This window comes from Urocitellus parryii, chromosome 3, assembly GCF_045843805.1.
Source record: "Urocitellus parryii isolate mUroPar1 chromosome 3, mUroPar1.hap1, whole genome shotgun sequence".
Lineage (NCBI taxonomy): Eukaryota > Metazoa > Chordata > Mammalia > Rodentia > Sciuridae > Urocitellus > Urocitellus parryii.
Window position 1 is genome coordinate 188,946,018 of NC_135533.1, and position 24,315 is coordinate 188,970,332.

At 36.2% G+C, this 24,315-nt stretch overlaps 1 protein-coding gene across 1 annotated transcript in view; it reads left to right on the forward strand.

Moving 5' to 3' along the window:
• Positions 1-621: 621 nt before the first annotated feature.
• Positions 622-24,315, forward strand: part of Stt3b (STT3 oligosaccharyltransferase complex catalytic subunit B) — an 87,791-nt gene continuing 64,097 nt past the window's right edge. The window contains exon 1 of the mRNA XM_026405771.2: positions 622-1,381. Coding sequence (XP_026261556.1) covers positions 1,068-1,381 — 314 coding nt within the window. The 5' untranslated portion in view covers positions 622-1,067. The remainder of the gene's footprint in view (positions 1,382-24,315) is intronic.

Consider the following 24,315-nt stretch of genomic DNA (forward strand, 5'->3'; position numbering starts at 1 on the left):
GGGGGCTAAACATGTGGCGCAATTGGCGCGGCAGTGTCACTGCAGCTGCGGGATCACCACCTGCGCCCGGTGCGGGGCAACTGGGCAGTTGAGCCCGGCGGCCAGAACCACGCGCCCAGGGCTGGTGCAGCGCGCCTGCGCGCTGTCACGTGGTGGGCGCTCCGCACAGAGCGGGTTAAAAGTCACGACCGCGGAGAGCCTGTGAGCGCCCTATCGGTCAGCGCTCTTGTTTCCCTTTAACCGGCCTTGGCGGGGACTGCTCGGCTGTGCTTGACCACCTCCCGATGCGTAGGCCAGGCTTAGCTCTGTGAAGCGAGCAGAGCCGCCTAGCGCCTTTCCTCGTAGACCGCACACGCGCACGAAACCGCGTCTTTCAACTGACAATGAAGCCGTAGCCGCGCAGCTCTGCTGCTTGGGGCGAATGGGCGCGAGGCCGCGAGGGGGAGAGGAGGGGGAGGAGGAGGACCGTTGGGCCAAACCCCGCCTCAGCACTCACCCCTATTGGTGGGTGCCACGGTTCTGGGCCCGCCCCCTAACGGACCTGTCGCTTTGTGACAGGCGGAAGGGCCAGTTCCTGTTGGGTCGGGGGCGGAGCCAGAGGTTGCCTGAGCTCCGCCTGGACTCGGGGGGCTCCTCCTCCTGCTCTTCTCCGCTGGGCGGGCGGCGGGTGTGAGAGAGAATGTCATTGCTTCTCCGAGCTGTGGTGCCGCCTGCGTCTGCTCCTTCTTCTCTGGCACCCTCGTCCCGTCTGCTTTTGCCGCCGCCGCATCTGCACTGGGGATACGGATGGCTAGTGGGGCGCAGGGGCCATCTGGGTTGAGAGAGCGGCGGTCGCGGCCGCTGCTGAGGCGGAGACTCCCCGCCGCCGCCTCCACCCCCCCGTCCCCCGGCCTCGCGGCGCTGAGGGCGGGAGCTCACTGAGCTCTTCCCTCCTCCTCCCTTTTCTTCCTCCTCCTCCTCCTCTTCTCCCTCCTCCTCCTCCTCCGGGTCCCCGCCCAGCACCCCTCGCACCAGGCGGCGGCGGCCGCGGCCGCGGAGGAGAGCAAGACCCGCCGCCGGGGCACAACATGGCGGAGCCCTCGGCCCCGGAGAGCAAGCACAAGTCGTCGCTCAACTCGTCCCCTTGGAGCGGTCTCATGGCCCTGGGGAACAGCCGGCAGGGCCACCACGGGCCCGGGGCCCAGAGCGCGTCCAAGGCGGCGGGCGGCGCGGCGCCGCCGAAATCGGCCCCCGCGGGGCTGTCCGGGGGGTTGTCGCAGCCGGCCGGCTGGCAGTCGTTGCTCTCCTTCACCATCCTCTTCCTGGCCTGGCTTGCCGGCTTCAGCTCGCGGCTCTTCGCGGTCATCCGCTTCGAGAGCATCATCCACGAGTTCGACCCGTGGTAAGTACTCCGCTGCCCCTCCCCCGCCCGCGGCCGGGGGACGCGGGACGGCGCCTCTGCCTGCCGCGACTCTCTGGGTCTTGGCCCCTCTCGCGTCCCGGCCGCGGCGGGCGTCGGTCCCGGAGCTGCGGGCGAAGTTTACCCCGAGCAGCCCAAGGCGGGGCGTCGGGGTCCCGAAGCGGAAGCCTGACCCTCGGCAGGGCCAGTGCGACCAAAGCCGCGAGGGTGGGCGCAGAGTTCCGACCCGCTGCGCCGGGAGTCAGTGGGTCTCCTCCGCGGACTCGGGGCTGTCTCCTAGCGCTCCCCGCCCGGGGCTCTCGTGCTCTTTCATTTTTTTGAGGGCGCGTTTTTTGCTAGTTGGGATGGGATCGGCCCGGGGTTGCCCTGTTAACGCTGGAGGTGAGTCTAGATGTGCCAGAACCCCGTCTGCTCAGCCTTGCAGTTTTATGCTTTTCTCCTTTCTTTTTCTTTTTTGCTCTCATACGAGAAGGGAAAAGGAGAATGGAGTGTTGTAGAAAAGGAAATAATATCCCTGAAAGTGATCTGAAAGCCAGCGACTCTCATTTATTCAGCATTAAGTATTTTCAGGAGTGGCCTTTTTTCAAGGCCCTATTAAGTGCGCTCAGCACCTCACTGTTCCACAATCATCTCGGGTTGCTTTTTAGAGCAAGATCGTTATTCTGTTAGCCAAACTGTCACCTTCAGTTTGTTATGCACAGTTTCCGAAAGCATTGCATTAGTTCCTTTATCGGTGTCTGCAGGAAGGTTTGTTGGATAAGAGAACAAATAGTACCACAGAATAGGAGCCCTAGATTATAGTGTTGAAGTTGCTCTTAGTGTAAGGGACTACCCCAGTGTTTTAGGAAATTACTCGAATCTTAACTCACAGACCAGTGTACTAAATTAGATAGTGTTATCTAGGCAGGAAGATTGCTTTAACTTTTTTCCCAATTTGCCAACCTGAGTTAAGTTTTTCCACCTGAGACTTCTTTTAAGCTAATTTAATTCATCTTGTTGCCCTATCAGCCTTGATTTAATCTTTTTAATTAGACCTTATTAAACCTTAGAATGTTTTATCATTTGAAATACATAGATAATCTTGTTGAATCACTAAATATAGATTAAGTCTTCTGGGGGCTAACTTATATTAAGATTGGATATGGGTTCTGCTTTTATGAAGAGAGAAATTCATACTACAACATATATTAACTATTAGAGGGGCCCACTCATGGAGAATTCAATGTAGATAAACAGTTAATTATTTTGTCATTCTGTGAGACATTTTTAATCCCATTTTAGAGGTTTTATTTTTTTTTTAACTCTAGTTTTCTTTTTTTTACAACCTTTTTGTTATTTGAAATCACAGAAGGAATATTTTGGTGTGGATTAATTATGAGCCTAAGAATGTCCGCAAAACCTCACTCACTAGACACAGCATACTTCGGTAGTCTTAGCTTTGAAACACTTAAGCAAATTAGATAAAATGAAATTAGAACCAGAAAATGAAAACTTCTGGTATTTACTGAACAATTTGAAAAGAGAAAGTTATGTCTTTTCAGATTTAAGCAGAAGTGCATGGTTGATCAAACATGTTGGCTAACAAAAGTTGTAACTAGTATTTCCAGAGAGTAATTTTTAAATATTTTCAAAGTAACATTTTTACAAGGAAGCCTGAGAACTATTTAAGAGGAACTCTGAAGCTGAAATTGTTTTGCAGACAAATTTCACAACTGAATGATGAGATGTTTTTTATCATTTTTTTTCCTTATTTTGCAGGAAGATTAGAAATCTATACCATCAGCCAAAGTTTACTACTAAAATTGAATTATGTAATCATGGATAGCCTTATTAGATTACTTTACAAAGTGCTTAAATACTGCTTTAAAAAAAAGGAATAATGCCGTCTTTCTCCTGTTTCAAGAATGTTTTAAAGGCATAATCCTTTTTCATTAACATAAAAACCTGTATTGCTTGTATTTTTCTATGTATTTTCTTATTCATCTTTTAGTAAGTCTGTATCATTTGAATTTTAGTTCATATCCACTAATCAAAAAGTACGTACATCTTTTCAGTCTTAAAGACCTGCTTAATTTAGGTATTCTGCTTATTAAGAGAATTTTAATATTCATGTTTATTATATTCTTGATGAAATGTTTATGCTTATAATGTTAGATCATTCTTATTAGTAGTAAACCAATATATGTAGTAATTGAATTGTCTATACTTTTTGTGAATGAAAATTTGTCAGTATGACTCACCTATAATGGCTAATTCAGGTGTCTTAATGAGAGAACCAGGTTTCCGATTTAAAAAAAAAAAAAAAAACCTAAAACCCTTGTCTGCCCACTTTGATTTTTCTTTTCATATCTTTTGAAGATCTCAAATAGGCATGTTATTCTTTCTTTTGTCTCATTTTTGTCATCATTCTTGTTGGGGAAAAAAATGCAAAGAGGGGATTGCATAGATTACCTGTTTGGATTTTAAAGCAGCTTTTCTCTAAAACTACTAATAACCCCAACATTTTAACAGGTCTTCAGTCTAACCACTCTAATAACCACTCTAGTGTTATATTACTAGCTTGGAGTTGCTTGTCATATAGCAATGGCATGAACCTTTCATAATATTTAAATGTTCCTTTGAGAATATATATGTAAACCAATTTATTTTGGCCTGCCCACATCTTTCTCAACCCCTTTTTCCAAGTCTGGTTTCATTTCTGAAGTCTTTAGTGAACTTATTCTCTGCAAGTTGTTTCTATAAATTTTACAGTAGTACTTAAATTTTGGGAAACTCTAGAGTTAGCTACCAAAAGTGACTTGTTGACACAGTTATACTTGTTTCTTAACTTTGTCACCCAAGTTATTTTATAAATCTTAAATAATGCATACTTATTGAATTAAAGTACATTGCCTTTTTCTAGAACTTGGCAACATTTTTGGTTACAATTTCCTCCCCTCTTCAATAATTTTGCTTCCTTCTCAGTTGGTCATGAGGAATCAGTTTGAGATTATGTTGTCTTCAGGTGCCATAAATTTGGTTGATGAACTAATTTAAATAGCACCTATCTTCTTTTTATCTAGAGCAAATTGTTTTTTATTGTTGACAATTCAGGTTTAGTTTCTGCATATTTTTATTGTAACTTTTCATGCTTGGACATTAAATACCTAGATCCTTTCCCACAGTAGTTATCTTGTTAAACTGTGGTAGCTTTTTCCACAGAAGCAATGTAAAAACTCCCTGTGTCAGGGAAGCTACCCTGTTCTTTAACTTTACAGGTTATATAGTGGGTTCTCCAGAGAGAAAGAGAATTCTCTGAACCTTAGCTTTTTGTCTGTAATAATTAAAAAGGCAGTAGATGCCTTTTACAGGGCTCAAAGTTTTAGTTAAGAGTCAAAAGTTGGAATGGAAAGTTTCCATAGAAACTATGTAGAAATAGGTTAATTGGTACAAACGTGTTTTCAAAGAAGTGATAAGCCTTGGAACGTAAGTTGTTTGTAAATTGGGGACTACTTCCTGTACTTTGAGGTCTCCATGTTTTTCTTCACTTTGCAGATGACAATAAGATGCTATTGACCTCATTTCTGAAGAAGACAAAATGGGTAACAAAACAAGTTTTAGAAAAACGCCCCCAAATCTTAAAAAGTAATTTTGACTGTGGGATCATTAGCAACAGCAGTCCAGCTGCACTTCAAAACAGGTATATTGTCACTGATTTCGTTGTAATTTAAAATATTTTCAGGCCTTGAGCTTCTGAGAACAAAATTGCAAGTATGAATAGTGGGGAGAAGGGAAGGTGCCTTGAGTTGTTGAAATAGATGTTGAGATTGGACCTTCCGCTTTCAATAATGTTACTTTCATAAGTAGTAATCATGGATTTCATGAGGCATATAATAGGTCCTGGGGTAGTTAGGATCTATCATCAAAGACCTTCAAACCTTTTTTTAGGGTTTTTATATCTTGAGGGCTAACTTGAGTAGGACTGCAAGCTCCTTATTGCCATGAGTAGTATACAAGGACAACATTGGTTGTAGAATAAGCATTAGAAACTCAAAAGTAAGAATTTCTGTTACTGGCTCTGACCTAGTTTTTATGAATATGGGGATAACTTAGCAGCCTGATCTCCAGTTTTTATATTCTCAAAAAGCATTGAGTGTATAGGAAAATGTTAAAATTTCTCTATTATAATATCTTAGTATTCATTAGTACACATATACTCTCAAAGAAAGATTGGAAAGGTTAATATTTCTGAATGACCAAATCAAGTTTTTTTCAGTTTGTTTACTTTGAAAACAATGATTTTAGGGCTCCATAAGACTGCTGTTAACTTGAATTACAAAACCACCACAATTCAACAAACAGACTTATTTATTGCCAAATGATTGTATTATGAAAATTTTCAGACATACAGGAAAATGGAAAGATACACACCACCTAGATTCTTCAGTTAATATTTTACTTTGTTTTATTCTGTTCATTGCTGCTTTTAAATACTGCTTAAAGACTGGTCATGCATTGTTTACTTTGATATGAGGAATGTTATCCTTGTTCCTCAACTCCATGATAAAAATCTCTTATTTCTGGATAGCATCTGTTTTCTGAAACACTTAAACATACCACGTGTATAAATATTGTTTCTATCCCTACTGTCATCCATCCAGGTTTTGGTTAGTAACTTGAAGTTCAATATATATAGTCCAGGACCTGCAAATGTACTGTGTGAAACAAATTTGTGTTACTGAAAGGAGAAAGAATATAAATGATTAACTTACTATTTTGTCTTCACCCCTCTGCTTTATTTGAATCTGATGGGTAATTTTTGGTTTTAAAATCACTTTTCTGAGAAGTGTCTTCACCTTACCATACTTCTCTGACCATGAATAATTTCCAAGGATTCAAATATTGATGGAAATGGCAATGTAGGAGGAGCTGGGGAGGTGGTCTTAGGTGGAGATAAGTGTTGGGACAGGTAGGAACAGTTGCTCCAGAGATTCCCATATTTTAGATAAATGTAGGTTAATTGGCATTTATAGGCTTGGTACTGGAAATGCCTAGCCACTATTAGAATTTTATGCCTTAGGAAAAATGTTTTCATATTGTCAAATGAAAGACATAAACATATTTTGGAATACAACTTGTGCATAAATTGTATGAATGCCTTTTATGTTGTCCAAGTTTGCTGTTTGTAGATAAATAAATCTGAAGGATTATGATTGTTACACTAATTAAATTGACCATATCACCTATAACCATTTTTTTCTTTCTGTGGAACTGGGTGTTGTAGGATAACTTAACTATATGTTCTGAATGGTAGATCAAAGTTTTTATAGTGTTTTACAATTTGAATCTTAGAATTGAGGAGATGGGGGGGCAGCTTTTATTTCCATAGACAAAATATATTTTAGTTCAGTATTCTCCACAAGGAATGAAAAGAACAGGTCTGCCTGACTCCAAAGTGTATGTTCTTTTTTACTGTACTCTTTGCCTCCAAGGCAGGCTTAAATGAAAATGTCCTCCATTTAATTTATGTTTTTCAATCAGTTTCTCTAATTTAATTCTTAACATACTGGCCTATCAAAATGCCCAGTCTTTCCGCTAGCTAACTAAGCTCACTAGTCGAATGATGGTTAATTATTTTGATTGTTTTAATATAGGGGAGAAAGGAGAGTTAATGATATTTCAAGTTATTTAACTGGAATGATCAGGAAATTTTCAGAAACAGGACTTTTAAGGGAGTAGCTGGATTATAGGAATAGATGATTGAATCCAGTTGAATGTTGTTTTTGTTTAGATTTATTTTGTCTGTGAAAGTTCATAGTAATGAGATTGGAGGTATTAAGCCAGTCTAGCTAGCCAAAGGGATTATGAAGCAAATAATTGAACTTTCAGAGAAGACTCAGAATTCAATATCTTAATGGGTTTTTTGGAGTATTTGTTAGCCACCTCCCTTTTTGCTTTCTGGAAAAGAAGCTGAAGAACAGAGGGATGAAATACTGAAGATTTAATACTGTTGTAGCTTGGCTAGATTGTTTTTTCATTTTCTTTGGCCTTCTGCATTAGAGTGTTTTTGAGAGGTTATTTGAAAATTGTTACTTGAGCAGATGAAGGGAGGTTACTTTCTGTTACCATTCACTTTGCATTGACAGTATTGGAAATGTTGACAATTCAAGTTTAGATGTGGGAACAAATGGAACTTTTGTGTGAAATTTACTAATTTGGAATTGGTGATAGGAAAAACCATATACCCAGTTGTTTGTTGCTGGCCAGATTTTCCTTAAGAACATCAAACCAATTAACCAAATGAAATTGGAGGAAAAGATCATGACTAGAAACTGACTTGTTAAATTATTACACCATCTTACTTGAGCAATCAACAGTAAAAATAATGAGTATGGCAGCATTCTTATAGTCTTTGAAAATAAGTCTTAAATGTTTATATAAACGAACAAAGAAATGTGTTCTGCAAAACCTTTTATTATAGATAAAAAGGTGATTTCAGTCTTTAAAACATTTTTTTTAATGTGGAACTATTACACATGTTGAAAAAGTATAAATCTAATATATAGTAGAAATGAACCCCAAGTGACCTTTACCCAGATCAAGATCATTGCTACTCAGTGGCCCTGATATATGCCTTCCCAATCCCCCACCTGCCAACTTTTATAGTGATTAATAAATCCTTTTTTTTCTCATAAGTGATGAAACTTTGTGTATTGCTAAATAACATAGTTTAGTTTTGCCTACTTTTAGACTTTAGATAAATGTGGCTTTGGTGTTTCATTCTTTTTGCCCACCATTGTTTTTGGTCAAAGAGTAGTTGAGAATATGTGGCTAATAATTTGACTAAGCATTTTATCCACCTCAGGAGATTGGCTGCTCTTTTATAGCAGGAAGTGCTTATAAGAAAGGAAAGGGAAAGACTATACCTCTTCTTAAGATTAAAAAATTTATCAAAGCTTAACTCTTAAGATGGAGACAACTTTGTCCCTAGATAACCTTGACAACTATTTTTAAGGTGCTACCTGACCAGAGTTGGTCAGTCTTTCAATAGACACTAAGAATGCAAGGGAAGGTGGAGAATATTCTTTCAAGAGACAAATGATAATATGAATGCACAATTGCTAGTTTTAAAGCTATGGTTTTTAATGGACATGGCAGCTCATACTTGTAGTCCTAGCTACTCAGGAGGCTGCAGTAACACATTCACTTGAACCTATGAGTTCAAGATCAGCCTGGACAACATTGGAAGAGCTCATCTCAAAAACAAAAAAACTATGGCTTTTATCAGCTGTTGCTTATATTGAAGTATATGTGTGTATTAAAATTGAGAGTAGTTGGTCGGTAATTTTTGAAATAAGGAAACTGAATACTGGAAAGGAATCTGAACTGAAGGAATTTAGGAGAACCCAAAGAACACAAGCTACTTGATGTGCTGGTATTTTTGTAGAGGATTGTTGATCCTGTTTTGTGTGTGTGATATTTGTTTATGTTGATACGGAATCGCAAATATTATCTTGTGTTTCTCTTGTTTTCCATGTTGCTTCCTTATGCTATTTCATGGCTACCAATTTTATTCTTCTCCATTTCATTTCCTTTATTGATTTAGTAAAAGGTATGATATTATGAAGATTCCTTCAAAAACTGTCCTCAAAGGATAAAAAATTTAATTCAAAGAACAATAAAAGGCTATCATTGGTGTCTATGTAGAAACTTGAAATCTGGTGGGATATAAGAATTTTTTTGTGTGTTAGCAAATGTTTTAGGACATTGGAAACCTGATTCCTACAAGGTTTTCTTTTAATTAGCAGTTCTTCAATGAAACAAATATGAAAGCTTTCTAATGCATTTCTATTTATTGGTCAATCATTTAGATCAAATTTGATGGTATTTTTCTATTGTGCATAAATACAACCCTTGCTACTTGTGGATTGTTTATTTTTTTAACAAATAATGAGCTTTTATCATAGTTAATTCATTGTTAACTGAAGAAAAGTTTTAATCTAGGACTGCCTTTCTTCAAACTCTCAATGTAGTCAGCCAGGGTTTCTATAGAATTCAAACTTAAAATTTAAACCAAGTATCATAAGGAAGATGTACAACAGACTGGGGATGTAATTTTAGTGGTGGAGTACTTGCCTAGAATGTATGAAGCCCTGGGTTTACTCCTAAGCACTGCAAAAAAAAAAAAAAAAAAAAAAAAAAAGATATATGTCCCTTCACCACAAAATCTCCTGTAGTACATACTGTGATATAATATAAATGCCTTGTATTAGGTTGGATAATGGTCCAACTTAATGATTTAAGCTATTTTTAACACCCCTAGTATTTCTCTTATATGAATTCCTCAAGTGGATATACTTTTCTGAAATAAATTAACTCTTAAGAAACATGGTAAGCATTGTTCTTTGAGGACTATCAATTTGATAATAGCTTATTGGCCTTATATGAGGAGGTAATTAGGTACAGGGGTTATTAATCCCAGTATAAAACAGAATTACTTTGGTTAAATTTTACTTATTAATTTAATTGAATAGACTGGAGTTCTTTGGAAGACTTTTAACACCTGTAAAGTAAAAGCACTCAAGGAGACCAAGTCATTTAAATGACTTGGTTATTTGTTTGCCTGAATTGTTTAAGATACTGTTATGGTGATTTGAATTTTGATGCTCACTTTCCCTTGTAGTGAATAATAATAATTTATTGTTACTGTTGCTATAACTTATTGCAACTCCTATTATAGACAAATGATTCTTTAAAGCAAGAAAGTAATTTCTAATCTTCCTGTAGTATCTTACACAGTATTAGGAACTTAATGAGTGCTCATTAAATACCAAGAACAGACCTTTTCTCTTTAATAATCATTCATATATATATATGTATATGAATGATTGATTTGGTCATCATGGTACTAGGTAGTGAATCTTTTGTGTGAATTTGACTGCTATGGCAGTAAATCATGTACAGTAAACATTATAGTTTTGCTCTTTTTTTTGTAATCCCACTTTCAATAAAATTGTTTTAATCTTATAGAAGAAGAAAGTTGAGGAAGAAAGGAGACAATAGTGTTTACAGAAGAAACGGTTTATGTGTCATTTATTGCCATTAGCTGTTGGGAGGTGAATAGCTAGATGGATGGGTTAGGAAAATCTTTGTGGAAGATTTTAGTTTCATGAGTATTTCCTCAAAATACAAATAACATGAGTTCTATCTCATGTTTTCACTAACTAGTTAGGGAACACTGAATTAGACAATAAGGATGAGTTAATATCACACAAACCATATGAATTATGATAATTTCATTGTTAATTTTTGAGATGGTAAATGGAAGGAGATACCAATAAAAATTAAATTTGTAAACTGACATTTTAGGAATAACAAGAATTGAATTTATTGTATACATTGATAGTAGTTATAGGCAATTAATATGCAAATACAGCGATACTTTAGGAAGCCATCTAGCTCTGACTGGTCTCATTTAAACTTTAACTTGAGGTTAAAGAATGCTAAATAAAAACACTCTTTAGAAATGAAATAAGTTTCTTGTCTCCATTAAAGTGTCTTTGCAATGGAAATAGCTTTGTCTATGTCTAATTACTGGAAACATTGAATATAGTAGATCTTTTATGTTAATAAACCAAGGGTCTTTATCTCTTTTAGTATGAATTGAACTCTAGAAAAATAACAGGTCAGCTCTTTAATTATAGTATAATTTCATATAATAATAGCAGTATTATCCTGTGAGTCCTAAAAATGGACTATACTGATCTTGCAAGATGTTTTTACTTAGCAATAATATCTGATTTGGGGGGAAAAAATCTTTATCAGTGTGCTTTCTTTAAAAAAATCTATTGGGTAGTATTTGTTGAATGCATTGATACTTGAAACATGTTATATGTTCTTAGTTTTCAATATTTAATAACTTTGTGGACATTTAGTTTCAATCCCCAAATCATTTTTACTCTAAATCAGAGTGAAAGAAGGCTTTTATTTTTATTTTATTATGCTACACAGCTATCTGGCATTTAAAGATGGAACAAGATAATGAAACTATGTGAGGTAGATGAAATAGATCTTAAAACTGTGTAAAGGCTAGTCTTGTAGAAAAATGAGTGTGAGGAACAACTAAAATCTTTTAAAATAAAGATATTTTTAAAGGTTATTAAATGAGTCAGTCACTATTAAAAGGCAGATCTCCCATTTAAGATAGTTTATTTTAATTATTAAAATAATAGTATCCTGTATAAATAGCCTTTATACAAAAAGTTTTCCTTTTGAAGTAAAATAAAAATCATTATATTTAGAAAGAATTTGTATAATTTAAGCAATGTTGGATATAAGTAATAACATATCTTTTTTTAAATTAAAGTATTTTTAAAGTAAAGTTTGCATATAAAGTCAAATGTGTACACTTAACTACATTAAATTGTGAAGATTAAGGATAGCTGATTCTAGATGATGTGCCTAGAATGATGGAGCTGGAACCCTTACATTTAGCCCCAGGTTTTTTCTAGTCTTCTCTGACATCCTTCTTCCTCAGTTTTTTGCTTCTAAATTATTCATTTGGATTAGCTAGTCAGTATCTGCCAAAACATTTCCTACCCTTTTGTTTTATTTTTTATTTTTTTGTACTATTTTTTTTGTTAGTTGCACATGACATATCATACATTTGAATCAAATGGGGTGTACTTTCTCATTTTTCCAAGTGTACAGGTTGCAGAATCACATTGGTTGTACAGACACATATATACCTAACAGCAATACTAGTGTCTATTTTATTCTCCTGCCCTTCCTATCCCCCCTTCCCCTCCCTTCACCTCCCATCACTTCTCTCTACCCAATCTAATGTGACACATTTTTTTCCCCCTCACATCATCATGCATGTATTTTGTATAAAGATGAGGGTTGTCTTCCATCTTCCGTGCAATTCCCCTTCTCCCTCTCATTCCCTCCCACCTCTCTTCCCTATTTAGTGGTAATCTTCTCATGCTCTTCTTCTTTACCCCATTTTGAGTCACCCCCTTTATATCAGAGAAGACATTCTGCATTTGTTTTTTAGGGATTGTCTAACTTCACTCCCTTTTGTTTTAAATAGACTGGTTACTATCAATGCTGTATCTGAGAGTATGTTGAAATTGTCAGGAGTAGAATGGTATTTACCAGATTTGAGATTTTCTTGCCTGCCCCTACTTCCAAACTTTATCATGGGAATTAAGTTTCTTAAGTATTGTGACCTAAATATTTTTTCAGTATTATTTAGAATCTAGAAATTCATGGTTTCATATTTAAATGTTTGTCTTTTGTACTTAAAAAAAAATGTAGGCATGCATTGAGTACTGTTGCGTTGCTTTAAAGCTGAAAATGTCACAGAACAATTCTGATCTCCAAAATGCAGAGCTTTGAATAAAATGAAACAGCTTTCTCTCATGTCTGAACAAATACAAGGAGATATAAATAACTTTGTAGACACTTTTCCCAATCCTCAAATTAGGAAGATTTGGTTTGTAGTTTTCAATTATTGCAATTCTGTATATGAAGGCACCTCAGTATAGCTTGCCTAGTGTAAAGCAGTGCTTCAGGCAGCATGACTTATTTTTATGTCACTTCATATTTCTTGGATCTAGGATTCATAGGCAGAAGTGGAAGTGATAATAGTATTTTTACTCATTGGAAAGATTCTTGACATGTGGAATACAGAGCAAGAATATTTTCTGTCAGCGGTTCTATCCATTGCATGACCAAGGCTTTCATTCATTTTTATTTTTCCTGCCCCAGATTCTTTAATTTTTAGGTCATAAAGAATTAAGTTACCCTCTTCAAGAAGTAACCAAGTATAATGTGTTTGCTATAATAACCACTTTGATTATTATATCATATAATGTTACTCCGATAAAGTACCAATGTCAAGTAATTTGGCTAAACATGTAAAGTGACATTCCACCACTTTGAGCAGTCTTTGCAAAACGGGGGGGGGGGAAATAAATCTGTTTAAAATTCAATAAACTGGGGGTAGAGGTATAGTTTAGCAGTACAGTGCCGTCTTATTAGCACATGTGAGGCCCTGGGTTCAATTCTTAGCCCCTCTTCCCTCATTAATGAATATATCTGTAATTCTCAAACAGGTTTTAAGATAAACATGCTAACCCCTGTGGAATAATGAATGTTATTATTTTATAGAAATTGGTAGTTTCTTTTAAAATGTTACGGATATTGAAGCTTTCATATAGTTCAATATTTCTAATTACCTCTCCCTAACACCTTTAAAAAAGGACAAAATTGATTTGCTCCTTTTTGTTATTTTCTTTTTTCACTCTTTTTCTTGCTGATATTTTCTGTTTGAAAAAGGAGCAATATCTAAGGGATTTAAACTAGCTAAGTTGGATAGCTTTTGGTTTCTGTGGAATAAGGAATAAACTTCATGTGAGAAGAAAACTTAAAATTCCACTATTGTCATGTATGCAAGAAATAAGAAAAAATTATTTTTAGAGTGTTTGCCAAAATGTACTCTGCAGACCACATATCCTAGAACTTGCAGTTCAAAATTTAAATTTGGAAAAAATTTCTTGCCACATCCTTTTATATTGATTTTCAATAGGCATTTACATATTACGAGCTAAGATGCTCATCAATAAACTGTTAATTTCAGTATAATATTTAGTATTTAATTTAGGAATCTTCATACTAGCTTTATTTACTTAAATTGGTATTTGTCTAAATCTGTTTTTTGCTATTACAGAATAGTGAGAACGAGTAATTTAAAAAGAAAAGGATATTTATTTCCTACATCTCTGGAGACAGGGAAGTCCATGGTCAAGCAACCTGTATCTGGTGAAGGCCTTCTTGCTGCATTGTTATGATGGAAGGTAGAAGGGCAAGAGAGCACACGTGTGACAAAATGTACATCTTGCACATCCACCCACATATTGGTCAATCCAACCACGATTGGTCTTGGTTTTATAACCGATCTACTTCCCTAATGATGACATTAATCCATTCATGAGAGCAGACCCTTCAGGACTAAACACACCTGTTAACACTGTTGCATTGAGGATTCATTTTTTAACCCATGGATTTCCGGGACACATTTAAAACAACAGTAATCCATGCAATTCAGCTTGAGAAAAACCAATCTAGCTACTTTATTTGAAGCCTTATGTTGTTAGGTGACTTTTCCAAAGTCATAGAGCTACAATTAGGACTTACAGCCTTGCAAATTTTAAATCTTTTTATTCTTTTGTTTGAATTATTGCATTATGAATGTGAAGGTTATGCATATTGTAATCAGCATTTTTTTCAAAAGAGTATCTGTTCATTTATAACATCCCTCTTGACTTGTCTTGGTGATTATTATGACACTTCAATATTCAGTAGTTTTTCAGCTTATAAGTATTCCTTCCCTTACATCTTGAAAACCAAAAATGTCCAGAGAAGGCCTGTGTATGCCTCACTTTTTTTTCAAGTGATCACTTTATTTTGGGTTATCTTTTGTTCTTTCCACCCAGAGTAATCCCTACAGAATACTGCTCATTTTGCTTTTGATTAGTTGGCCAAACCACTTTGATTATTTTATCATAGTAAATTGTATGTCAAGATATTATTACTAGGACTAGGACTGTTCCTCAGTGGAAGAGTGCTTGCCTAGCATGTGTGAGGCACTAGATTTGATTCTCAGCACCACATATAAACAAACAAACAAATAAATAGATAAGTCCAATGTGTGAGGCACTAGGTTTGATTCTCAGAGCCACATATAAATAAATAAATAAGTCCATCAACAACTAAAAATAATAATTTTAAAAGATATTATTACTATAGATTATGCATATTAATTATAAATCTTACAGTATGTGTGTCCTGATTTACATATAATGTGTATATACAAATATATAACATAATATACATATTATAATAAAAATATAATGCAAACTATAACAATGTGATCTGATTATTAGTTGGAAATCCTATTTACATGGTATATTATACTGCATAATTATGTTGAAAAAGATAATGTAGCAACAAATGAATGTAAATACAACATAATTATATGTAATGTTTGTTGATTTTTTCCCTATTTGAATGTGTGCCTGACAGATATAACATACATTTAATATTATTATTTTTTTGTATATTATGTAATATAGAAAGAAAAAAACACATGTCTGGCTCTTTTGTCTAGATTTTTAAACTTTTAGCCAGTACTGGACTTAGCTGAATAATCATTGGATAGTTTTAGTTGATCAAATATGCTGTTTTATATCTAAGTTGGAATTTTTTCAGATATTTTTAGTTGCATCAAAATGGTATATCAGCCTCTTATTTTGGTGTAATTCTTTTGTTGCCAACTTCTTGTTTGTTCCATTTTCCGATTAGTTTATTAAGTATCTTTTATAAAGCAGAACAAACCTTTTTTCAAACGGATACTGATGAAAATTGGTAGTTGTCAATGCCAGTTAAAGTAGGAAGTTAAAAGAATTCTGTTTTTGGATAAAATTTGCTGGGAAGAAGTTTTATTCTGTGTGTTCTGATGTCTTTTTGATTTGACATATGTTTAACTTTAAGTGGGAAAATACAGAGTAGCTTTAAGTAGTCTATAAGACATTTTCAACCTTTCCTATTTTGCTCAAAAGTAGAGAAACAATGGGGCTGGGGATGTGGCTCAAGCGGTAGCGCGCTCGCCTGGCATGCGTGCGGCCTGGGTTCGATCCTCAGCACCACATACCAACAACGATGTTGTGTCCCCCGAGAACTGAAAAATAAATATTAAAAAAATTCTCTCTCTCCCTCTCTCTCTCTCTCCCTCTCTCTCCTCTCTCCCTCTCTCTTTAAAAAAAAAAAAAAAATAGAGAAACAACTACTTTGTTTATCTGGTAAGTACAGCATGCTCTCTGCTTGTAAAGAGTCCTGTTGGTTAAGAGTAGTCTTAAGACAATTGCTTATACATAAATGAGTACATTTATGATGGTGTGGTAGTGGCAATCTGTGTGTTTGTAGGTCTTTTCCGTCCTAGAGTTGACCTAGTAAAAGTGATTTAGAATTAGAAAAGTTATTTTTCACATATCAGTAATTCCTTGAAATTTGTATTGCTTTTCTGTTGTTTAAATATTTACATGAATCTCTGTAATGATACTAGGCTTGAACATATCCTCATGTGAATTTCCATATTTTAAGTTTTAAAATTGGCTGTGTGTTTAATGTTATTACCTAGACAGTGTTCACGTGTATCCCTTGGTGAGATTAGATTTCTATTGTTTTAGTAGTCCTAGTAAAGAAGGTTATTTCCCCCCTCTGTGTACTTAATAATATAGCTGGCTTGCTTGGCTTGCTTATATTTTTGATCCTGCCACTAGATGGCAGGAATAATAAAAGGTGGATTGAAACGCCAACTCTAGCTGTTGGCCTTAGCAACTTTGTACTTAACCTTGGTTAATGCTGAGTTTGGGTATACATGAAGTCTTTCAATTTGTAGGACTTGCTGTGTGAAAAGATCTGGTACCTTTGTATAGCTCGTGAAGGTCTAATATCAGGGTAAAGGAGAAGGAAGAAAAAACCTTTAATCCTTGAGGTAATCATTGATATTCTATCACTTTGATTTTCACTCTTTTATTGAATTATATCTTTTGTTGGATATACTTCTTTAATTTTCTGATTGTTTTGCTATATTGACATCCATAATTGGTCATTTCTTTTGGTATCTCTAGTTGTTTGCCCGCTTACTAGTTTGAAAACCTGGAAATTTTAGTAGTTACATGGGTAAAAACTTAGCTACACTTTACAAACAAACTCTTAAGCGTGTCTATGTAATTCTTTTTATAAGACGTATTATTTTCCACAAGAGCCTGTTTGATTATTAGCCTTTAAAGAATAGAGAGGAGTCTGGGAGCAATAGAGCACGCCTGTGATCCCAGTGGCCCAGGAGGTTGAGACAAAGCCAGCCTTAGTAAAAGTGAGACACCAAGCAACTCAGTGAGACCCTGTCTGTAAATAAAAATACAAAAAAGGGGAAGGGTTGTGACTCAGTTGTTAAATGCCCATGAGGTCAATCCCCAGTACTCGGTACCTGCCCCCCTCAAAAAAAACAGAGAGGTGGACCGAGTGTTGGGATACAGCTTCTATGATTATGTGACATTATTTTCATAAGACTTTGTAAAATAAGCAGCTATATTGGCAGGGAGTTATTGACAGTTTCTGTTATGTTCCAGCCAAAGTCGTCAAGAGATTGTTGGACCCTCAGTCCTATACCCTTAGGGAAATCAATTCTGCCAGTAACCTAAGTAGACTTGGAAGTCTTAGCCTCCAGATGATAACCCAACATGCTGACACCTTGATTACAGCCTTATGGGACCCTAAGCAGACAATCTAAGTAAACTGTGCCTGGACCAATGAAACTATGATATGTTGTTTTAAACCACTAAGTTTGTGGTAATTTGTTATGTAAATTAACAAACCTTTCTTCCTGTCTTTGAATGTTACTTCCTGACTTCTCTCCATCTCATGTTATCAAGAAATATTTATCAGGTACCTCTTAGGTGCCAGGTACTGTGGCTACAATGGTGTGAACCCAAATAGATATGAATTCTAATCCAGAAGGGAAAACAGACTTGCAACAAGAATGACAAATGCTGTGAAAGTCATGAGATACAAAGAGGGCATATAATAGGGTTTTCAGAACTTATTCAACTTTTAAAAACTTATGCTTTCCACATTGCTTTCTGTGATGGTTAATTTTGATTGTCAATTTGACTGGATTGAAGGATGCCTAGAAAATTGATACTGAGAAGTGGGGTTATTGTTGTGACTGACTGACTGTGGTTCAGAAGCCTTTGGAATTGGCTCATGGGAATAGTTTGGAAAAGTTTAGGTGTGGGATACAGAAAGCAATAAGCAGAGCTTAAGAGTGGTTCTGATGTGGGCACAAGAGACTGATAAAAATGCAGACAGTAAAGGCCAGACTGAAGATGTTTCAGATGGAAAGGAGGACTGTGTTGGAAACTACAAAAGCTATCCTTGTTAAACCAAGGGCACAGAATTTGGATACATTTTGTCCATTCCATGATACTTTGTGGGAGGCTGAGTTTAAAGGTGATTGACTAGTTTATCTGGTGAATATAATTTCAAAGGCAACCCAGTATTCAGGCAGTGGCATGGATTGGATATTTCTGTCTGCTTTTTTTTTTTTTTTTGCCAGATTTATAGCAAGAATCAGGAGTACAGATGAGAAGAGTAGAATGATTTGGAAAATTTGCAGTTTGGCCAAAAAGAAGAATGTGTAAAGATGCAGTCAAGGAGGGTGCCCTTGCTAAAGAAATTAGAGCTGTTCAGAAACCACATTTGCATAGCGACTGTAGGAAAGATGCCTGGAGGGAATCAGAAACCTGCAAGTCCATAGCTATCACTGGCTGAAGGGTTGAGTCTGTGTATGTTTCTGGGTCTTGAACTTAGTGGAGTGCTCTACCACTGAGTTTCATCCCTAGCCCTTTTTTATTTTGAGCCAGTCTCACTAAGTTACCCAGGTTGGTCTGGAACTTTTGATTCACCTTTTTAAAGAAAGGTGTCCCCAAAAGCCCTTCCCACCCTACACTGCCTAAGCCAACAAGGCAAAATATAAAACAAGGTAGCTGTGGCCAAATTAGGCCCAGACCTTGATATCATCTGCATCCATGTGATGCTTGTTTTGCAGGATGTAGAATGCAATTTACAGGAATTCCACTAATCTCCCAGGAAAGCCCAGGAGGAAAGGCCTTGTGTTGCAGATTCAGAGTACCTTGCAAGTAGTCCATGACAGGAGGATGTGTGGAGTTGTGAAAGGTAAGCTGAAGCTGCAATGGAGAGAGAGGCCAAGAAGGTAGAGGTGCCGGAAATATGGACCATCTGCCAAGGGAAGCTATACTAATAGTTGAGATTGACTTGGGTCTTGAGACTTTGTACTTGGACCTTCAAGCAGTGCTGTAACAGTTAAGACTTTAGGGACCCTTGGGAAAGGGCTGAATGCATTTTGCATTGTGAGTTATCCCCCACTCCCACACTGGCAGAGTGTTGTAATTTGGATTTTAGTGTTCCCTAAAGGCCCATGTGTTAAAGACTCAGTCCCTGTCTTAGTGCTATTAAGACATAATGGAAATTTAAGAGAGATGGGGCCTAGTGGAAGGTCTTCCAGTTGTTGGGCACATGCCCTTGAGAGAAATGGTGGGATTTTGCCCCTTTCTCTTTCTTGCTTTGGTGCCATGAGGTAAGTAGGTTTGCTATGCCACACGTTACCACCATGATGTGCTCCTCCTTAACCCCTCAGCAGAGGCCTAAAAACAATAGGTCTCACTAATCACAGACTGAAACCATCAGCCTCCTCTTTATAAGCTGATTATCTTAGGTGTTACAGTAACAAAGAGCTAACCACTTTTTCCCCTTTTAAAGCATATTCCTGCAATCACAAAAACTTGCTAGAGCTTTATAGTAGTAACATGAAAATAATGATTCATGTGCATTCTTTAGCCCTTGTATCTGCTCTTTCCCTGCCTTTTTTGCTCAATAATTTATCTAGATTTAAGTTAAATTTCAGTTGTAGAAGCCTTCCATATGGTAAGCTTTCTGTGGACTGGTCTACCCTGCTTACTAGTATCTTCAACACCCAGTGTAATATATAAGGATAAACAAAATATATAAGGATAAATAAAATCTGATATGATGGAATTGGAATTCCTATACATTTGTGATGGGAGTGTAAATAGTATTTATTTTGGAAAATGATTTAATATTTTTGTAAATACATGCCTACTCCATAACCTAGGAATGGAATTGGCCACAAAGTATTCACACACACCCCACCCCTAATGAAAATATATGTCCTTAAAAAGACTTTACAAGAATATTCATTCATATTTTGTAAGAATGTATAGCCTCCTATTAATTATTATGTTAACTGAAAACAACTCAAAAACCCTTCAGTAAAACTATGGATTATAGTAATAGTAAAAGGGACTATTATAAAGGAATAAACCTCAAAAACATGTTGAGTAAAAGAAGCCAGATTCACATATAAAAAGTAGAATTTGGACTTCATTTACATGAAAAAAAAACTGCAAATGAACAAAATAGATATATGAACAAATATTAATATGTGAAAAAAGTCAGTGTTTGAAAAAGGGAAGTGACTGGAAAGGTAAGGTGTATGTGGAGACTTTCTGGGTTGATGTTTTCAGGTGATGAGAGTGATGTTATGTATACAGTTGTCAACTCATTAAATCAATATGTAAGGTCTGTTTATTTTAATGCATGTAAATTATACTTCAGATTCTTTTAAATGAGAAAGAATGAGTGAGTCGTGTGTCCTTAGTACCTCATGTGTTCTTTTCTTTGCTTGATTGTATTTGCTTGTTTGTTCCTACTACAGGATTATCAGGTATTGTCAGCTCTGTGAAGTTGGGTACCAAGTTTGCCTTTCTTAGTTAGAAATGTGTACTTATATGCAGAATGCCCAGGCTTATTAGTTCTGAGGTTGAAAAGTATTTGAGAATATAATTTATTCATAGCTTGATATCTATATTTTATGGTTGCATTTTCAAGAAAAATATTTACTTTATTACAGAATCTCATATTTGATGTTTTTCTTTATGGAGCTTCTTGATTTTTTTTTTCTGAGAATTCACAAAAGACATGTAATTAAGTATTGGTAGAGTAGTCCTGTTCCAACCATGATTAGAGGTAGAATAAAGTTAAATTTATAAACCAAAATTTTCTTAAATGTGATTTATTTCTTAAAACTAAATATTAATCCTAGTTCTTTTAAACTCACTTCCTGTCACCTATTCCTAATTTCTTGAGATATTTAAGAAATGGACCAGATTATTTTACCTTTTTGATAGAAAAGTCCTTAAATACCAGAGCAGTTTGAAAAAGAACTAGATGGTTATATAGCATTTTGCCTAATTACTAATTAGTATGATCCCTTGGTGGGTTCCCCCCCCCCAATGGAGATAGTATTAATTTTTATATGATATAGTGGCTAGGTCAAAAACTTGAAAAACGAGTATAGTCAGGATTTTCTAGAAACTAAAAATTGTATAACTATTGATGAAGGTAACTCAGTGCTGGTGAGTCTGATTTTTTTTCTTTAAATAGATGCCACTGTTTATACTTATGTTGGGAAGTCTTTTAAAAAACAATTTTGAAATTCTGCAACACTTTTATGCACACTTTTCTGATAAGAAAATCCATATCTATCATATTCTCAGAGATCCTCTTCCAGAAGGGTTAAACAGAGGCCTTTAACCTCTGTTTTCTATGAGGTTTTGTTTTTTTTTTTACATTGCCAGCTGCTGGGTTTGCCAACTTTTTAGAAACAACAAAACCTAAAGTTGACAAGAAATTATTCCATATTGAACATTTGCCTGTACTAAAAGCATTGTCAAAGTATATTTGATAGGTTTGTTGTGTCCCCTTCTTTTCTTCATTGTTTTTACTCTTTCTGATCTTTTTGGCTGCAGAACTATAACATAATGACTAGTCTCTTTGCTTCTGTGTTCCAAACCATTCTAGTTAACAGCTGTAAAAATGAAGAAGAAATACTCCCTTTAGCATATCTGATTTTTTAGTGGAATCTTTAGTCATAATATACTTGTTCTCAATTATAATATCAATTTTATGAGGAATGTGAACTTCTTGGCAAGATGTTAAGGAATGCCAGAATCTGAAACTGTGTGACCACATGCATATCTTGTCACCTACCTGCTAACCTAATCTGCCTTAACTCTCCTATTTCTAATACTGTCATTATTCTTTGAGTGGTAGATACCCAATTTTAAAAACCCATGAAAGGGAAAAAATAATATGATTTTTGCAAAAAGTTAGTTACTATAAACTTCATATTTTAAGAAAATTCACAATGTAGACTCACTACATTTTGATACCTATAGTCAGTTTTAGTTTAAGAACATACACCTTTAGCCAGGTGCAGTGGCACATGCCTGTAATCCAATCGACTGAAAAGACTGAGGCAGGAAGATCAAGTTCAAAGGTAGCGATAGCAACATAGTGAGCCCCTAAGCAATTTAGCCAAAAAAATGTTTCAAAAAAATAAAAAGGGCTAGGGATATGACTCTGTGTAATAGCTCTTAGAATTTGAAATAACATTGGCTTATGGGCTTCAATTATATATAACTACGGTAAAACAAATGTTTTTTGTATTAATAATAATTTTAACATTCAAGTCATTTAAAAAATATCCATTGTATGATAACTGTGTGCCAGGTACAGAGTGTGGGATATAAACTGTCTTTGTTGTAATGGAGCTTATTTTGCAAAAGGGGAAACAACAGAACAAAAAGGATCAAGATAATGTTAGTAATAAGGCCATGAAAAAATAGAGTAATATGCTAGCTAATATCTGGTGTGTACTTAACGAGTATAGTTATGAGGCTACCACTATAGATTTGAAAGTAAAAGAAAGCCTTTTGAGGTGATATTTGAGCTAAAACCAGAATTTTCAAGTTAGGCATGTGAAGATCTGGGTTAAGTGCATTCCTCCAAGTAGAAATAAGCTTAGTATTTTGAAGGAACAAAAATAATGTGCCTTGTAGCCAGGATATAGTTTGAAGTGGTTGTGTTAGGATAGGGTTAAGTCAGTTACTAAGATTGGTAATTGTGAAAATTAAACCCTTATTGAGATGCTTTTTTCTTTTTTAGCTTTTAATTTTTATTTATTTTATTTATTTATTTTGTGTGTGTGTGTGGTTCCTTTGGTTTTGAGATGGGATCTTATTATGTTGCTCAGGTTTGTCTCCACTTCTGGACTCAAGCAATTCTCTTATCAGCCTTCCAAGTAACTAGGAGTAGCTGGTTTACAGACACATGGTACCATGCCTGGCTGCAGAGATTTTTTTTTCCTTCTAAATAATGCAACAAAAATTCATATGTCTACAGGAGATGTTTTTCATTTCTGTATACAATACTAAGTGGTTTTGTGAGTTATATAGAGAACTGATGAAAGACTTCAGAGACCAGACCATACAGGGACCCACATAGGACTGAAAAAAGGATGTGGAGTATTCTCTGAATGAAAATTTAATTAAGCCAATTGCACTTTTTTGTTTATGTGGTGCTGAGAATTGAAACCAGGTTCTTCTCCTGCTAGGCAAGTGCTTTACCATTGGGCTATACCACCAGCTTCCAGGTACACACTGTTTATTGTCCTTTACCTGAGTAATATATTTCTTTGGAAAAATGTTTACTGTACTAGAGTGGGAATATTACATATTTTACACAATTCATAATTGCACACTAGCACTAAATAACTTAGTAGAGTTGAGGAAAATTTTTGTTAGGTTGGATAATATACAAATTATTCTGGCAGAGCTTTAGCAAATACTTATGAAACTTACTCTATACCAGGCACTGTGCTTGTTGCTGGGGACTGGAAGATTGGTTTATTCATATTTGTCTAGAGCCCAATCATGTGAGTTTGGTTCCTTACTTTGCTCTTTGCATGACCTCAAACAAATGACTAAACCTCTCTGTGCTTTTGTTTCACATAATTATTGAGAAGGATAATACCCATTTCAGTAAGTTGTCATGATGATTAAATGAGCTAATACAAATAAAGGTAGTTAAACAGTGCATAATGTATAATAAGCACTCATTGGATATTAAATGTTGGTTTTTGTTTGTATCATTTGCTTAAGGTAAAGGAGATTCCAAGTCTCAAGGACTTTCTAATACAGTGGCAGAGGCAAATTGAGAGGAACCAGTAAATTAATGCTATTTAGTGTGTATATATAATATTATATTTTTAAATGGTTAGTGCAAAGTGCAAGATCCAATTAGGGCTATAAAGGTAGGAGTGCTGACTTCTATCTGAAAAGATAGTTAAGATTTAGGAGTAGGTGTCTTTTGAGTTAGGTTTTCAAAGGTAGGTGTGGGGGGATATAGAAGGAATACTTGCTTTTCAGTAG